The 19,221-nt window shown below is 45.8% G+C and overlaps 1 protein-coding gene across 8 annotated transcripts in view; it reads left to right on the forward strand.

Annotated features, from left to right (window-relative positions):
- LOC130362185 (uncharacterized) overlaps nt 1-19,221 on the forward strand; it is a 205,140-nt gene that overhangs the window by 40,240 nt on the left and 145,679 nt on the right. For 5 of the 8 annotated variants that reach the window (XR_008891308.1, XM_056566279.1, XM_056566280.1 and 2 more), the window contains 2 exons: nt 6,857-6,967; nt 8,987-9,100. Coding sequence is in view for 5 of the 8 variants with exons in the window: in XM_056566279.1 (XP_056422254.1) it covers nt 6,857-6,967; nt 8,987-9,100 (225 nt within the window). In the remaining 3 variants the exon portion in view is untranslated. Of the gene's footprint in view, nt 1-6,856; nt 6,968-8,986; nt 9,101-17,410; nt 17,503-17,963; nt 17,981-19,221 lie in introns of those variants that run through there. The other 3 variants (XM_056566281.1, XM_056566284.1, XM_056566285.1) reach the window with 3 other exon arrangements.

Raw genomic sequence — 19,221 nt, forward strand, 5'->3', positions numbered from 1 at the left:
CTGCAGTGGCCCTCATTGAAGAGCCAACAAGCCCCGGGCCTTCGCACGGCCACTGACCCCGTAGCCCCGGACTGACCAGCGGCCCCTGACTGAAAGGACGGCCCCTTCTGGGACATCATGAGGCGCAACCAGACGTCAGTCGCCTTGACACCCCAACCAACCTCCGGCTGCAATGCCAGCCGCCGACGAAATTCTTCGTCATAACGCCACCAGGCAGACCCCCCATGAGCCTTGTAGGCATTGTAAACCGAATCCATATAAATAAAAAGTTCCGAACAGCGTTCGGGATGCTTCTCCCCCATAACACACCCCAAGACAGCAAAAGCCTGTAACCAGTTACCCATGGACTTGGCAACCTTAGGCCTGAAGGGACCCGCCTTCTCAGACTGAGGTCGCCGCTCCTTATCTATGGTATGTTGGTCCACAGAAACCAGGGACCACACATCCACATAAGCATTTCCCCAAATCTTCTCTTTTACCGCTTCGTCCACATGCACCCCCAAAGGGCTGAGCCCACAAAAAAATAGCCTCCTTGTGTACGCCCGCCCTAACCGGGGACACACGACGGGCCGGCGTAGCCAGCTTTTCACCCGGCGACCCTTCCAACTTGGAAAGAACAGCCTTCAAAACAGACAAAACATCAGCAGACCCACTCCCAGAACCCCAAGCCCCGGCAAAGTCGAACTCACCAGTCCGCGCAGGAGCACCAGAAGAAGTCGATGGACCACTGGAGGAAGCATCAGGCACTGGATCTGACACCGGAGCAGGAGGAGGAGCAGGATCCGGATTCGGAGCTGGAGCCGCACTGGGCCGCTCGCCCCCACGCGACGACCTCCTAGAGGACCTGGAACGTCGCCGACGACTGCCACGCCGGCGAGCCCTCCTTTCCGGGCTCGCCGAACTCCAGGAGCTGTCCCTCGAAGAAGATGGCGATCGCCAGCGGGACGAGCGGGACCTCCCCGATCTCGCTCTGCATCTGTGGTCCCGGCGACAACTGCGGTGTGACCGAGCACGATACTCAGCAGCCCTGTACCGCCGAGAGCGGCCAGAACCCCGGGAGGATGACCTGGAAAAACGCCTGCGTACACTCCTCACAGACCCCCTTGAATCCCGGTCACGCGGGGGCTGGCTGACCCGCTGCTCAAACACCTGACCCCCAGCAAGGGACTGCGAAGGGCCGGTGCTAGGGGGGGGGGGGAGAGGTGGGGGCGCTACCTGAGGGACAGTTATAGAAGAGGGGCCCGCAGTATCCACCCCGGGGCCCACACTATCCTGGGCATCCTCAAATAAAGGGTCCTCCTCCCCCAAATCTACTGGCAGGGGTTGTGACACAGCCAGCCCACCACCATGTGGCAGGCTGACCGCGGATACCTGCGCCGGCGGCGTGTCCGGAACCTCGTCAGCCGACGAGGAGGCACGAGATCCGGCCGAGGGGGCATGATGGTTCCCCATTACCCCGGAACCAACACTACACTGCCCGGGGACCGCCGCTACCAGTGAAGATGCGCGCGCGACTACCGGAAGCGCACGCGCCGGAAGGGGAGGAGCTATCCCCCGCAACCCGGCACCAGCAGCAGCAGGCCCAGGCCCAGATGCAGGCGCCAAGGCCTGCGCCACAGCACGTCCCCGCCGCCCGCCTGTATTAACCCGCGGCGGGCTGGGACTCAGTCTAGAAGGGGGGCGGGATTGCCTACCCGTCCGGCGGCTCGCTGCAGGCACCGAAACCGCCGCCGAAGACAAGGACCGGGCAGAAGAAGGAACCCCAGCGGGGGCCATATCGGGAAGAAGCCGTGAGATAAGCCCAGGATCAGCCAGCAACCGCTCCCGTATCGCCAACCACACAGCCTCGTCAGCCATAGCGAGCACCTACGTCTCTCGTTGCTGGTGAGGTAAGAGGAGGGGGGAAGCAGGAGAGTCCCCTATATCCCTTATGGGCGTAACTATACACCCAGTTCCCACCCCGACCTGTGGGAGGGCCCCAAACTTGTTCGGCACCTGTTAACCCCCCAGTGTCCATACAGTCAGTGGGACCTATTCCTATTATTGGACAGGTCCCATACACTATCTCTCTCCCTCTATCTCTCTATCTCTATCTCTCTATCTCTATCTTAATGACCTTATTCAAGCAGTCACTTCCAAACTAGTAAATTTCATCTGTCTGCACTGAATTTATGAGGTATTTAATGTCAGGCACTGCTAACCGGAGGTTTGTATGCCGGGTGACTGGTCTGCTGTTCATGTGGTGATTCTTGTGAGGGCCTGTTTCTTTATATATATGGTCTGCTGTTCATGTGGTGATTCTTGTGAGGGCCTGTTTCTTTATATATATGGTCTGCTGTTCATGTGGTGATTCTTGTGAGGGCCTGTTTCTTTATATATATGGTCTGCTGTTCATGTGGTGACTGGTCTGCTGTTCATGTGGTGATTCTTGTGAGGGCCTGTTTCTTTATATATATGGTCTGCTGTTCATGTGGTGATTCTTGTGAGGGCCTGTTTCTTTATATATATGGTCTGCTGTTCATGTGGTGATTCTTGTGAGGGCCTGTTTATATATATGGTCTGCTGTTCATGTGGTGATTCTTGTGAGGGCCTGTTTCTTTATATATATGGTCTGCTGTTCATGTGGTGATTCTTGTGAGGGCCTGTTTCTTTATATATATGGTCTGCTGTTCATGTGGTGACTGGTCTGCTGTTCATGTGGTGATTCTTGTGAGGGCCTGTTTCTTTATATATATGGTCTGCTGTTCATGTGGTGACTGGTCTGCTGTTCATGTGGTGATTCTTGTGAGGGACTATTGCTCTCTCTCTCTCTCTTTATCTCTCTCTATCTCTATCTCTCTCTCTCTCTCTCTCTCTCTCTCTATCTCTCTCTCTCCCTCTATCTCTCTATCTCTATCTCTCTCTATCTCTATCTCTCTCCCTCTATCTCTCTATCTCTATCTCTCTCTATCTCTATCTCTCTCCCTCTATCTCTATCTCTCTATCTCTATCTCTCTCCCTCTATCTCTCTATCTCTCTCTATCTCTATCTCTATCTCTCTCTATCTCTATCTCTCTCCCTCTATCTCTCTATCTCTATCTCTCTCCCTCTATCTCTCTATCTCTATCTCTCTCCCTCTATCTCTCTATCTCTATCTCTCTATCTCTATCTTAATGACCTTATTCAAGCAGTCACTTCCAAACTAGTAAATTTCATCTGTCTGCACTGAATTTATGAGGTATTTAATGTCAGGCACTGCTAACCGGAGGTTTGTATGCCGGGTGACTGGTCTGCTGTTCATGTGGTGATTCTTGTGAGGGCCTGTTTCTTTATATATATGGTCTGCTGTTCATGTGGTGACTGGTCTGCTGTTCATGTGGTGATTCTTGTGAGGGCCTGTTTCTTTATATATATGGTCTGCTGTTCATGTGGTGATTCTTGTGAGGGCCTGTTTCTTTATATATATGGTCTGCTGTTCATGTGGTGATTCTTGTGAGGGCCTGTTTCTTTATATATATGGTCTGCTGTTCATGTGGTGATTCTTGTGAGGGCCTGTTTATATATATGGTCTGCTGTTCATGTGGTGATTCTTGTGAGGGCCTGTTTATATATATGGTCTGCTGTTCATGTGGTGATTCTTGTGAGGGCCTGTTTCTTTATATATATGGTCTGCTGTTCATGTGGTGATTCTTGTGAGGGCCTGTTTCTTTATATATATGGTCTGCTGTTCATGTGGTGACTGGTCTGCTGTTCATGTGGTGATTCTTGTGAGGGACTATTGCTCTCTCTCTCTCTTTATCTCTCTCTATCTCTATCTCTCTCTCTCTCTCTCTATCTCTCTATCTCTCTCTCTCCCTCTATCTCTCTATCTCTATCTCTCTCTATCTCTATCTCTCTCCCTCTATCTCTCTATCTCTATCTCTCTCTATCTCTATCTCTCTCCCTCTATCTCTATCTCTCTATCTCTATCTCTCTCCCTCTATCTCTCTATCTCTATCTCTCTCTATCTCTATCTCTCTCTCTCTATCTCTATCTCTCTCTATCTCTATCTCTCTCTATCTCTATCTCTCTCCCTCTATCTCTCTATCTCTATCTCTCTCCCTCTATCTCTCTATCTCTCTCTATCTCTATCTCTCTCCCTCTATCTCTCTATCTCTATCTCTCTATCTCTATCTTAATGACCTTATTCAAGCAGTCACTTCCAAACTAGTAAATTTCATCTGTCTGCACTGAATTTATGAGGTATTTAATGTCAGGCACTGCTAACCGGAGGTTTGTATGCCGGGTGACTGGTCTGCTGTTCATGTGGTGATTCTTGTGAGGGCCTGTTTCTTTATATATATGGTCTGCTGTTCATGTGGTGACTGGTCTGCTGTTCATGTGGTGATTCTTGTGAGGGCCTGTTTCTTTATATATATGGTCTGCTGTTCATGTGGTGATTCTTGTGAGGGCCTGTTTCTTTATATATATGGTCTGCTGTTCATGTGGTGATTCTTGTGAGGGCCTGTTTCTTTATATATATGGTCTGCTGTTCATGTGGTGATTCTTGTGAGGGCCTGTTTCTTTATATATATGGTCTGCTGTTCATGTGGTGATTCTTGTGAGGGCCTGTTTATATATATGGTCTGCTGTTCATGTGGTGATTCTTGTGAGGGCCTGTTTCTTTATATATATGGTCTGCTGTTCATGTGGTGATTCTTGTGAGGGCCTGTTTCTTTATATATATGGTCTGCTGTTCATGTGGTGATTCTTGTGAGGGCCTGTTTCTTTATATATATGGTCTGCTGTTCATGTGGTGATTCTTGTGAGGGCCTGTTTCTTTATATATATGGTCTGCTGTTCATGTGGTGATTCTTGTGAGGGCCTGTTTATATATATGGTCTGCTGTTCATGTGGTGATTCTTGTGAGGGCCTGTTTATATATATGGTCTGCTGTTCATGTGGTGATTCTTGTGAGGGCCTGTTTCTTTATATATATGGTCTGCTGTTCATGTGGTGATTCTTGTGAGGGCCTGTTTCTTTATATATATGGTCTGCTGTTCATGTGGTGATTCTTGTGAGGGCCTGTTTATATATATGGTCTGCTGTTCATGTGGTGATTCTTGTGAGGGCCTGTTTCTTTATATATATGGTCTGCTGTTCATGTGGTGATTCTTGTGAGGGCCTGTTTCTTTATATATATGGTCTGCTGTTCATGTGGTGACTGGTCTGCTGTTCATGTGGTGATTCTTGTGAGGGACTATTGCTCTCTCTCTCTCTTTATCTCTCTCTATCTCTATCTCTCTCTCTCTCTCTCTCTCTATCTCTCTCTCTCCCTCTATCTCTCTATCTCTATCTCTCTCTATCTCTATCTCTCTCCCTCTATCTCTCTATCTCTATCTCTCTCTATCTCTATCTCTATCTCTCTATCTCTATCTCTCTCCCTCTATCTCTCTATCTCTATCTCTATCTCTCTCTATCTCTATCTCTCTCCCTCTATCTCTCTCCCTCTATCTCTCTATCTCTCTCTATCTCTATCTCTCTCCCTCTATCTCTCTATCTCTATCTCTCTATCTCTATCTTAATGACCTTATTCAAGCAGTCACTTCCAAACTAGTAAATTTCATCTGTCTGCACTGAATTTATGAGGTATTTAATGTCAGGCACTGCTAACCGGAGGTTTGTATGCCGGGTGACTGGTCTGCTGTTCATGTGGTGATTCTTGTGAGGGCCTGTTTCTTTATATATATGGTCTGCTGTTCATGTGGTGACTGGTCTGCTGTTCATGTGGTGATTCTTGTGAGGGCCTGTTTCTTTATATATATGGTCTGCTGTTCATGTGGTGACTGGTCTGCTGTTCATGTGGTGATTCTTGTGAGGGCCTGTTTCTTTATATATATGGTCTGCTGTTCATGTGGTGATTCTTGTGAGGGCCTGTTTCTTTATATATATGGTCTGCTGTTCATGTGGTGATTCTTGTGAGGGCCTGTTTATATATATGGTCTGCTGTTCATGTGGTGATTCTTGTGAAGGCCTGTTTATATATATGGTCTGCTGTTCATGTGGTGATTCTTGTGAGGGCCTGTTTCTTTATATATATGGTCTGCTGTTCATGTGGTGACTGGTCTGCTGTTCATGTGGTGATTCTTGTGAGGGACTATTGCTCTCTCTCTCTCTCTCTATCTCTCTCTATCTCTCTCCCTCTATCTCTATCTCTCTATCTCTATCTCTCTCTATCTCTATCTCTCTCTATCTCTATCTCTCTCCCTCTATCTCTCTATCTCTATCTCTCTCCCTCTATCTCTCTATCTCTCTCTATCTCTATCTCTCTCCATCTCTCTCCCTCTATCTCTATCTCTCTCTATCTCTCTATCTCTATCTATCTCTATCTCTCTCCCTCTATCTCTCTCTATCTCTATCTCTCTCCCTCTATCTCTCTATCTCTCTATCTCTATCTCTCTCTATCTCTATCTCTCTCCCTCTATCTCTATCTCTCTATCTCTATCTCTCTCTATCTCTATCTCTCTATCTCTATCTCTCTCCCTCTATCTCTCTATCTCTATCTCTCTATCTCTCTCTATCTCTATCTCTCTCCCTCTATCTCTCTATCTCTATCTCTCTATCTCTATCTCTCTCTATTTCTATCTCTATCTCTCTATCTCTCTATCTCTATCTCTCTCCCTCTATCTCTCTATCTCTATCTCTATCTATCTCTCTCTCTCTCTCTCTCTCTCTCTCCCTCTATCTCTCTATCTCTCTCTCCCTCTATCTCTCTATCTCTCTCTCTCTCTCTCTATAAATATATATATATATATATATATATATATACACACACACACACACACGACTTTCATTGTCCAGAGTTGCTCACTTATTACACTGTTTGCTTGGACTGTAGGTAGCAGGAGCAATACCAATCACTATTCAGGCTGATGTCATGGAACGAGAGCTGGAGACCTGTATGAGAAGAGAATACACTGCAGATAATCTGCCTCTGCTATTACATCAGGTAAATATATATGTACTGATATCACTATTAGCATATTTTACTTTAAAATGCTATAATAATAATAATTATTATTATACTTATTATTGCAGTTTTACAACCTTAAACACTCAGATATGCACCATGCCAACAAGCCATATATAATCACTACGGTCTAATTTTTAAAGTTTAAAGACTCTTGCAAACAGAGTTTCACATAAACTATCTACAGCATGTTAGCTTGTGCATGTTAAAGGAGTACTGTAGACTTAGATAACTAATCCCCTATTCAAAGTAGAGGGGATAAATGTCTGACCGTGGGGGGGGGTCCTACTACTGGGACCCCCTGCGATCTCCCGTACAGGGACCTGGAACTGTCGCGGCTAATGCTTATGTCATCTACCTCACGCCCCCTCCATTCAGCTCTATGGGAGCGGTGGGGATCCGTACAGGAGATCCCGGGGGTCCCAGCTTTTTGACCCCCCATGATAAAACATTTATCCCCTATCCTGTGTATAGGGGACAAGTTGTCTAAGGCTGCAGAACTCCTTTAAGGGACCTTATATAGTTCTGTAATGCACTTAAAGGGGTACTCCAGTGGAAAACATTTTTCTTTAATTAACTGGTGCCAGAAAATTAAACAGATTTGTAAATTACATTAATCAACTGTTGTATGCTCCAGAGGAAGTTCTATTCTTTTTGAATTTCTTTTCTGTCTGACCACTCCGGTATTTTTGATTTTCTTTTCTGTCTGATTACAGTGCTCTCTGCTGACACCTCTGTTCATTTCAGGAACTGTCCAGAGCAGGAGAAAATCCCCATAGCAAATTGCTTTGGACAGTTCCTGACATGAACAAAGGTGTCAGCAGAGAGCACTGTAATCAGACAGAAAAGAAAATCAAACATACCGGAATACCCCTATACTTATTTATGCCACCAGAGCTTGCTGTGAGTATGAATTCCAATGAAAAGGTCTATAATTCCTTTGAAATTGTTCCCTGCCTGCTCTGCTGGTATTTTCTTTACTGACTCATAATGGAGATAAGAGGCATGTGATGTTTTATGTACAGTGACCCCCCGACCTACGATGGCCCCGACATAAGATCATTTCAACATACGATGGCCTCTCAGAGGCCATCGCATGTTGAAGGTAGCATCAACATACGATGCTTTTGTATGTCGGGGCCATCGCATATACGGCTATCCGGCAGCACAGACTGCTTCAGCTGCCACCGGATAGCCGTTTACGGTGCCCCATGTGGTCCGCTGACGATCACTTACCTGTCCTCGGGCTTCGGTGCGTCCTCTTCGGGATCCTCTGCATAGTCTGTGCTCTCCATCGTCGTCATCACATCGCTGCGCATGCCGTCCCGTCATCCAATAGGACGTGATGGCGGCGACGGAGAGCAAGAATGCCGGGGAAGCAGTGGCCTTGCCGGAGCGTCGGGGACACCACGGGGACGCAGTGACAGTGATGGAAGGCGACATCCAGGGCAGCGGTGACGGTCCGGAGCGGCGGGGACAGGTGAGTATAACCTCCAATACCAGTGGTCTTCAACCTGCGGACCTCCAGATGTTGCAAAACTACAACTCCCAACATGCCCGGACAGCCGTTGGCTGTCCGGGCATGCTGGGTGTTGTAGTTTTGCAACATCTGGAGGTCCGCAGGTTGTAGACCACTGTCCTATACTTACATATGATGGTTTCAACAAACAATGGTCCATTTGGAACGGATTACCATCGTATGTTGAGGGACCACTGTACTGTGTTAGAGGGGGAAGCCAGACATAACCCCCTCAATGTACAGTCTTCACAACAACAGGTTGTGGTAGATTTTTGATAACATTTTGTTATAGAAATTACAGGAAGATATATTTTTACAAGAAATGTGCCACAATACAACGTGGCAGGATACATTTACAATTGCTAATAAGCACATTCAGATGGATTATGTAATCTCCGTGTATGAATGCATTTAAAGTGATAAGTCCCATATTTTTCATGTGTATTATGAAGTGATAAACTCTTATTTGTCTGTCAAAGTTCTTCACTGACAGAATCTACCAGTTAGCCCGTAGTAAATACTTGCACATGCTGAGGTGGAAGAGATTCTGTCGCCATATCAGTGTCATGGAGCAGTGTTATTCTCAGTACAAGGTAGGTGACAAATACATACAAAAATGGCATATGGTATTTGTTGATGTTTTCTTAATCTCTTCAAGTGTAGACCAGATTCCTCTCTTCATGACCAGGCACTTTTTTTTTTTTTTTTTTTAAAGACAATCAAGTCTGAACACTATAAAGTGTATTTTTTCTGTACTTTATATTAGCACTACATTTATACTTAAAGGGGTACTCTGGTGGAAAACATGTTTTTTTAATTTTTTTTTTAAATCAACTGGTGCCAAAAAGTTTAACAGATTTGTAAAGGACTTCTATTAAAAAATCTTTACACTTCCAGTACTTTTTAGCAACTGTATGCTACAGAGGAAATTCTTTTCTTTTTGAATTTCTTTTTTGTGTTGTCCACAATGCTCTCTGCTGACACCTCTGTCTGTGTCAGGAACTGTCCAGAGCAGGATAGGTTTGCAATGGGGATTTACTCCTGCTCTGGACAGTTCCTGATACAGTCATCAGATGTAAGATGAGAGCACAGTGGACAAGACAAAAATGAAATTCAAAAAGAAAAGAATTTCTTCTGTAGCATACAGCTGCTAAAAAGTACTGGAAGGATAAATCTTTTTTTAATAGAAGTCATTTACAAATATGTTTAACTTTCTGGCACCAATTGATGTAAATAAAGACTCTTTTAATAAACTGGTGCCAGAAAGTTAAATTGATTTGTAAATTACTTCTACTAAAAAATCTTAATCCTTGCAGTACTTATCAGCTGCTGTATGATCCACTGGAAGTTCCTTCCTTTTTCAATTTCCTTTCTGTCTGACCACAGTGCTCTCTGTTGATGCCATTATCCATGTCAGGAACTGTCCAGAGCAGGAGAGGTTTGCTATGGGGATTTGCTCCTACTCTGGACAGTTCCTGACATGGACAGAGGTGTCAGCAGAGAGCACTGTGGTCAGACAGAAAGGAAATTCAAAAAGAAAAGAACTTCCTGGGAAGCATCTGATAAGCCATGGAAGGATTAAGATTTTTAAAAATAATTAATTTACAAATCTGTTTAACCCTCTGGCACCAGTTGATTTAAAAAAAAAAAATTCCAGCGTAGTACCCCTTTAAAATTGAAATGTTCTATGTGGTGGGAAAAAAGGGAACTTTACTTTTGGAGCGCTGCTTCTACTTTGCACTTTTTTTTTTCATTGCATTAATTTTTATATGAGGATATGCAGTGCATTTTGGAAAGTTTATAGACCCTTCTACTTTTTTTCATATTATGTTATGTTGCAGACTTACAAAATAATAATAATTATAATAATAAAAATATATAAAGTCAACCCATCATTCTGCACTCAATGCTTCATAATAAAAAAGTGAAAACAGAATGTTAATAATTTGTTAATTTATTGAAAAGAAAAAACTAAAATATTGACATAAGTATTCAGACTCTTCACTCAATACTTAGGTAAAGCACCTTTGGCAGCGATTATAGCCTCCGTATTCTTGAGTATGATGCACAAGGTTTGCACACCTGGATTTGGTGATTTTCTGGCATTCTTTTGTGCAGATTCCCTCAAGCTTGGATGAGTACCATCAGTGGAAGCCAATTTGTGTCTCTACAGAGATGTACTTTTGGGTTCAAGTTAGGTATCTGGCTTGGTCACTCAAGCAGGGCCAGACTAAGGCTGCCTGAAAGACGGAGCTCTTCATTATGATGCCCCCCGACAGTTCCCCCACATTAGGTGCAGTATAGTTCCCCCACATTAGGTTGTAGTTCCCCCAGATTAGGTGCAGTATAAGTCCCCACACATTAGGTTGGCAGTACAAGTCCCCGCACATTAGGTAGGCAGTATAGTTCCCCCCACATTAGGTGTGCAGTAGAGATCCCCCACATTAGGTGTGCAGTACAGTTCCCCCACATTAGGTTCAGTACAGTTCCCCCACATTAGGTGCAGTACAGTTCCCCCACATTAGGTGCAGTACAGTTCCCCCACATTAGGTGAAGTACAGTTCCCCCACATTAGGTGCAGTACAGTCCCCCCACATTAGGTGAAGTACAGTTCCCCCACATTAGGTGCAGTATAGTCCCCCCACATTAGGTGAAGTACAGTTCCCCCACAGTAGGTGCAGAATCGTCCCCCACATTAGGTTGGCAGTATAGTTCCCCACATTAGGTGCAGTATAGTTCCCCACATTAGGTGCAGTATAGTTCCCCCACATTAGGTGCAGTATAGTTCCCCACATTAGGTGCAGTACAGTTCCGCACATTAGGTGCAGTATAGTTCCCCACATTAGGTGCAGTATAGTCCCCCACATTAGATGCAGTATAGTCCCCCACATTAGGTGCAGTATAGTCCTCCACATTAGGTGCAGTATAGTTCCCCACATTAGGTGCAGTATAGTCCCCCACATTAGGTGCAGTATAGTCCTCCACATTAGGTGCAGTACAGTTCCCCTACAGACATACAGCCTTCAGCCATATACAGTGTATGGCTGGAGGCTGTATGCCTATTTGCTGCCCCACTTCAGTGTTCCGACCACCGCTCCAGGGTCACGATCTACTGCTATTGCCTATGGGCCATAGCAGTATGTCCCGGGACTGGAGGAGGGTTGGTTCGGAACACTGAAGATGACGTGCTGCTGGTGACTTACCATGCACGCGCGTCTTCCTCACTGCTCCGCTCTGCTCTTCTATGGGCGCACGCATGGTATCTGGCTTGGTCACTCAAGCAGGGCCAGACTAAGGCTGCCTGGAAGACGGAGCTCTTCATTATGATGCCCCCCGACAGTTCCCCCACATTAGGTGCAGTATAGTTCCCCCACATTAGGTTGTAGTTCCCCCAGATTAGGTGCAGTATAAGTCCCCACACATTAGGTTGGCAGTACAAGTCCCCGCACATTAGGTAGGCAGTATAGTTCCCCCCACATTAGGTGTGCAGTAGAGATCCCCCACATTAGGTGTGCAGTACAGTTCCCCCACATTAGGTGCAGTACAGTTCCCCCACATTAGGTGCAGTACAGTTCCCCCACATTAGGTGCAGTACAGTTCCCCCACATTAGGTGAAGTACAGTTCCCCCACATTAGGTGCAGTACAGTCCCCCAACATTAGGTGAAGTACAGTTCCCCCACATTAGGTGCAGTATAGTCCCCCCACATTAGGTGAAGTACAGTTCCCCCACAGTAGGTGCAGAATCGTCCCCCACATTAGGTTGGCAGTATAGTTCCCCACATTAGGTGCAGTATAGTTCCCCACATTAGGTGCAGTATAGTTCCCCCACATTAGGTGCAGTATAGTCCCCCACATTAGGTGCAGTATAGTTCCGCACATTAGATGCAGTACAGTTCCGCACATTAGGTGCAGTATAGTTCCCCACATTAGGAGCAGTATAGTCCCCCACATTAGGAGCAGTATAGTCCCCCACATTAGATGCAGTATAGTCCCCCACATTAGGTACAGTATAGTCCTCCACATTAGGTGCAGTATAGTTCCCCACATTAGGTGCAGTATAGTCCCCCACATTAGGTGCAGTATAGTCCTCCACATTAGGTGCAGTACAGTTCCCCTACAGACATACAGCCTTCAGCCATATACAGTGAATGGCTGGAGGTTGTATGCCTATTTACTGCCCCACTTCAGTGTTCCGACCACCGCTCCGGGGTCACGATCTACTGCTATTGCCTATGGGCCATAGCAGTATGTCCCGGGACTGGAGGAGGGTTGGTTCGGAACACTGAAGATGACGTGCTGCTGGTGACTTACCATGCACGCACGTCCTCCTCACTGCTCCACTCTGCTCTTCTATGGGTGCACGCATGGTATCTGGCTTGGTCACTCAAGCAGGGCCAGACTAAGGCTGCCTGGAAGACAGAGCTCTTCATTATGATGCCCCCGACAGTTCCCCCACATTAGGTGTGCAGTACAGTTCCCCCACATTACGTGCAGTACAGTTCCCCCACATTAGGTGCAGTACAGTTCCCCACATTAGGTGCAGTACAGTTCCCCCACATTAGGTGAAGTACAGTTCCCCCACATTAGGTGCAGTATAGTCCCCCCACATTAGGTGAAGTACAGTTCCCCCACATTAGGTGCAGAATCGTCCCCCACATTAGGTTGGCAGTATAGTTCCCCACATTAGGTGCAGTATAGGTACCCCACATTAGCTGCAGTATAGCTCCCCCACATTAGGTGTAGTATAGTTCCCCCACATTAGGCGCAGTATAGTCCCCCACATTAGGTGCAGTATAGTTCCGCACATTAGGTGCAGTACAGTTCCGCACATTGGGTGCAGTATAGTTCCCCACATTAGGTGCAATATAGTCCCCCACATTAGGTGCAGTATAGTTCCCCACATTAGGTGCAGTATAGTCCCCCACATTAGGTGCAGTATAGTCCTCCACATTAGTTCCCCTACAGACATACAGCCTTCAGCCATATACAGTGTATGGCTGGAGGCTGTATGCCTATTTACTGCCCCACTTCAGTGTTCCGACCACCACTCCGGGGTCACGATCTACTGCTATTGCCTATGGGCCATAGCAGTATGTCCCGGGACTGGAGGAGGGTTGGTTCGGAACACTGAAGATGACGTGCTGCTGGTGACTTACCATGCACGCGCGTCCTCCTCACTGCTCCGCTCTGCTCTTCTATGGGCGCACGCATGGGACATCAGTGGCGTCTCTGTGTGCGCTACATCCCGGCGGCCTCTGCATTTTTAAAGTTAACACAGGGCCGCAGAGAGGTAACCGGGGCATCCTTGTGTCCTGAAAAGATTTTTTTGGGACACAGGGATGTCCTGAATGTGATAGGGGCCCCCTGCGGGCACAGGGCCCCGATCAGGCGCTCCATGAGCGCCAATGATGATCCGGACCTGCACTCAAGGACTCAAGAGTTGTCCCTAAGCCATGTCAGTGTTTTCTCAGGGTCTTTGTCTTGTTGTAAGGTTTACCTTTGCCTCAGTCTTAGGTCCAGAGCACTTTGGATCAGGTTTTTTTTATTAACAATATATCTGTACTTTGCTTCATAAAGCTTTCTCTCAACCCTGACCAGTTTCCCTGTCTGAGCCATTGAAAAACACCCCCACAGCATGATGAGCAGTGCCTGGTTTCCTCCAGATATGATGCTTAGAATTGAGGCCATAGACTTCAATCTTGGGTTCATCAGTCCAGAGAATTTTGTCTCTTACAGTCTTTTAGGTACTTTTTTTTTTTGCAAATTCTAAGCAGGCTTTCACATGTCTTTTATTGAGAAAAGGCTTTTTTCTTGCCACTTTGCTATAAGCTCCAATTCCCTAGTTGGGGGGGGGGGGTCATCTCTACAAGGAGTCTTTGTTGTTTCAAACTTATTTCATTTTGCAGTTCCGGAAATTTTTTTGTACCCTTCTCCAGACCTGTGCCTTTATGCAATTCTTTCTTTGAGCCCTACAGGTAGTTCTTTCCTCCTAATGTGTATTGTCAGCTGTGAGACCTTATATAGACTGTGCTGTGTGTTTCCTATCAGGCCCAGTCAATTGAATTTATCAATCAGTCACTTGAATTTATCAATTTTAAGTCTGAATACTTATGTCCATGTAAAAAAAATTCCAGGAAAATCAACTGGCTCCAGAAAGTTAAACAGATTTGTAAATTACTTCTATTAAAAATCTTAATTAATTATGAGCTGCTGAAGTTGAGTTGTTCTTTTCTGTCTAAGTGCTCTCTGATGACACGTGTCTCGGGAACTGTCCAGAGGAGAAGCAAATCCCCATAGCAAACCTATTCTGCTCAGTGCAGTTCCTAAGACAAACAGAGATGTCAGCAGAGAGCACTGTTTCCAGACAGATAAGAACAACTCAACTTCAGCAGCTGACAATTATTGGAAGGATTAAGAATTTTTAATAGAAGTAATTTACAAATCTGTTTAACTTTCTGGAGCCAGTTGATCTAAAAAAAAAGTTTTTTTCCTGGATAAAAAATCTAAAATTCTATTTTTACATTTTGAATATGTGGTACTAAGTGCTTAATGATTAGGAAAAAATGTGTGTATTTTTTATTTTAGCGCAAGGTAAAAAGATTTTTTACAGTAAAGTGTAAAAAGATTAAAGGCTCTGAAAACTTTCCAAATGCATTATATAAAGGGGACAGGGCCAAATGCTATGGGTTGTTTTTATTTATTTATTTACTTATTTATTTTGGTTTGTTTTTGTAGTAAACATAATATATATTTCTTTATTTTACAAATTGCACTCCCTGTGGGAGTCAATTTAATATAAAAAAAAAAAAATAGGAGGGAGTGCATAAAACATAACTTTTAATAGTCAACAGGATAAAACCACCACATCAGTAGCAAGTGTAGTATAGTGGTTTGAATATAACAATCAGACATACAACAGGCCCTATACCACTTTTAAAAGCGTTATACAACTAATCAGTAGGTTCCCAGTATATGTCACATCACATACACCACAAAGGAGTGTTGCCCTATACAGCAGTCGTCCTACGCGTTTCGGCCTACTAGTCACAGTGGCCTCCTCAGGGGCACATCAGGGGTAGTAGGGTGTATACATATAGAGTAAAAAGGCTACAGCAGTCACAGCACCCCAAAGGGTAAATAGAAATCCCACATAAATAGTGCGGCCTGTACTTGCATGCACCTATGTAGATACCTGGGCATACAACCAGTCACCAGTACAGGTCTAGAGTGCGGTTACCATCCATCAGGGACATGCAGTCGTGCAAATAAAAACAAAGTTACAGTGGTCCCTCAAGTTACAATATTAATTGGTTACAGGACGACCATTGTCTGTTGAAACCATTGTATGTTGAGACCATAACTCTGTGGAAACCTGGTAGTTGGTTCTGAAGCCACCAAAATGTAATCCAAGAATAGGAAAAAGTGAGGATTAAACAAAAATAAGTAGATAACTAATATAGATAAAGCAAATCCTTACATATAAAAGTACAAAAGATCTGCTGGGAGCTGTAAATCACTGTCTATGTAGAGGACAGGAGATTCTTCAGGGTCCTGTACATTACACACAGTGTCCCAAAAAAGTAGAATGGAGCCGCCCTCACCTGGTGTCCAAAGGAGCAGCTAACTGTGGTACAGGTTGAGTTGCACAGAACATGTAATACCTCACTGTACTGTAGGGGGCGCTACCAGAAAGGAATTCAGTGCATACACTTCAGTAATACAGGGGTTTTACCAGTGAATGCCCGTTCTGATTGATCAGTTCTTCCAGCCATTGACACGTTTCACAGATCTGGACTGTCTGTACATTGTATGTTGAGTCTGGTTTCAAGTTACAATGGTCCAGAAAAGACCATTGTATGTTGAAACTATTGTATGTTGAGGCCATTGTAAGTTGAGGGATCACTGTACAACATTCCCATTAACCCCAAGCTCAACAGAGTTGCTATCCTGCAGCCTGGAGAGGGGATGGTACTTACTGAAGATACCTCTGGTCCTCCGTATGTGCACCCACAGTGGCGGGGAGTCGTGCAGTCTCGCCGGCTCTAGCACACATGGGGACTATGAGACTGCGTCTGTCATCATATCCTGTCCGGGCAGGCTGGGCGGGAGCATCAAAATGGCGTTACATCCACCCTCCAGAGGCAGCGAGGGTGGGGGGGGGGCGTAGTCCATCTCCAGCATTCGAGCGGAGCTGAATCAATGTTCTTCTTAACCCTGACACTGCCGGACTGATGACGCGGTCAAGACCGTATATTGCGGTCATACTGTAAAAGGTTTTGTGGCCAGTCAGATAGCACACAATAAAGTAGGGGGTGATATGACAAAATAGAGGGGGACAGTAAAGCACCTCTTAATGGGTTCATACCCTCTTGAACTCTCTCTTCAAAGTTTTTTTCAACTTTCCCTTATGGTACTTGCCCGCTATCGGTCTTGTGTCGGTATTTAGCCTTAGATGGAGTTTACTACCCGCTTTGGGCTGCATTCCCAAACATACCGAGCCCAAGGAGACTGGGTCCCGCCATGCCGGAGGCCACAACTGGCCTAACACTGTGGTGTCCCGGTACCGGATTGCATCCGTTACCTTGTGGTGAGGTCCCCAAAGTCAGAGTCCCTAGGTACCAGTGGGATCCTCCTCTATAGTTAGCCCCTAGTCACCCCTCTAATCATTAAAATTATTCAAATTCTAATTGTCTATATGTATATAAAGTGTACTTACCTTGTTGTAGTGTCGCAGGACCTGCGAGTCACGTGATGCGTTCCAGAACTCTATGGTTTTTACTCAAGGACCTTTGGAGCTAGTCAGGTGATCACCCACCATGCTTTGTAACGGTGAGTGACAGATGACATGGACCAATCCAAAACGGCCCTGCCCCTGCCCATATAAGGGAGCGGCGGCCATTAATCTCTCTCTGCGCTGATGAAGACGGATCTGTGCAGCTGTCATCGGCAACCACTAGGCCAAAGCCTTGCGGCAACGGCCATCATTCCAAAACTGTGAGTTACTTACTCCGCAAGATCACTGGACCTAAACAGACCCCTAAATCCAGTGGATCTCTACAAAACCTAATTCTACTGATCTCAGGATAACCTATCGGTCCTAAGCAACTGTCAGTCACTGCCGTGCTGATAATAGACTCTGTTACTGAGACTGTTACCGTTACTGAATGTACTGCAATTCATCAGTAAAGTTCCTGCAAGTTCAAGTTCAGCACTGCCGTGGACAATCATTTATTTCTGCACGCACCTATAGTTTCTGAGAAGGGTGGCGATAGGCCTAGCAACTACCTCAGCGTATTAACCCTCACCCTGGCGTCACGAGTGACAATGGTTAAATTAACCCCTCATATTCCAACACAGCAACACCCCAACTATACTATACCCCCCAAGGGTTACCACAACACCGTCTGCGGGCTGTCACAGCACCCCTGATGAAGTCACCGATGGGTGACGGAACGCGTGGGGTTTCAGGAGGGTACGTGTTTGAACATTTATCTACCATCCGGTGTCCCTGGCTCTTACATTCTCCTGATGTGTTTGGTATACTAGGGATTATTGCACAAATTTAGGGTACATTCCCACACGGCGTATTTTGCTGCGTATTTGCTGCGTATTTGGTGCTGCGTATTTTCCTACCCATTGACTTCAACAGAGAAAATAAAATACGCAGCAGCAAATACGCAGCAAATACGCCGTGTGGGAATGTACCCTTAAGTTGTTATTTGGATTGGGGAACATGTATAACTTTGAACAATTTTTGTTGGGCCACAAGAGATAGTGTATTATATACGGGTAGTGCAGGTGCCCTGGGAGGGGTCCTAGGGACTCCCCCCTGTTGTGGAAGTGTCCTTTGGGCCTTTTTAAATGTTTTTAAATGTCTGTCTAATTAGTTTTTGTCTCTTGTAACAATACAATAAAGATGGTATATTTAACTTAAATATTTGGATGTGCGATTTATGGTGTATTCTTTTTCCTGTTGTGATTATTCTATGAGTTGGGTCTGGTGACCTCCATCCGGCCACTGGACTATTTAGTGTTACATCTCCATATTTCTCTGATTGCAACAACAACTTAAAGGGGTACTCCGCCCCTAGACATCTTATCCCCTATCCAAAGGATAGGGGATAAGATGTCAGATCGCGGGGATCCCGCCGCTGGGGACCCCCGGGATCTCGGCTGCAGCACCCACCTGTTGTGGCTTCCGGCAGCGCTGGAGGCTCTCATCCTAACGACCGCGGTGACGGGAGATAGTGATGTCACGACTCCGCTCCCGTGTGATGTCACGCCCCGCCCCCTCAAGTCTATGGGAGGGGGCGTGACGGCACGATCTCCCGTCACCGTGGTCGGGAGCCAAAACCTCCAGCATTTCCGGAAGCCGCAACAGGTGGGTGATGCAGCCGAGATCCCAGGGGTCCCCAGTGGCGGGACCCCCGCGATCTGACATCTTATCCCCTATCCTTTGCATAGGAGATAAGATGTCTAGGGGCGGAGTATCCCTTTAATACATGTTGTTAATTTCCCAGCTGTATAGTATTGGGAAATCTATGAAAATTGATGTAACATACTGATTTACCTTTATATCTGTAGTAGGAAGTTGCTATCCCTGTGGGAACGGACTAGCAAAGAGTTTTTTCTCCTATGTCTGTACCTGACAAACATTGAAATATCTGGATATCTGGGTATATGACAAAAGTGATCTCAACTGAGAATACGGTC

Source organism: Hyla sarda, chromosome 3 (genome assembly GCF_029499605.1).
Source record: "Hyla sarda isolate aHylSar1 chromosome 3, aHylSar1.hap1, whole genome shotgun sequence".
Taxonomy (NCBI): Eukaryota; Metazoa; Chordata; class Amphibia; order Anura; family Hylidae; genus Hyla; species Hyla sarda.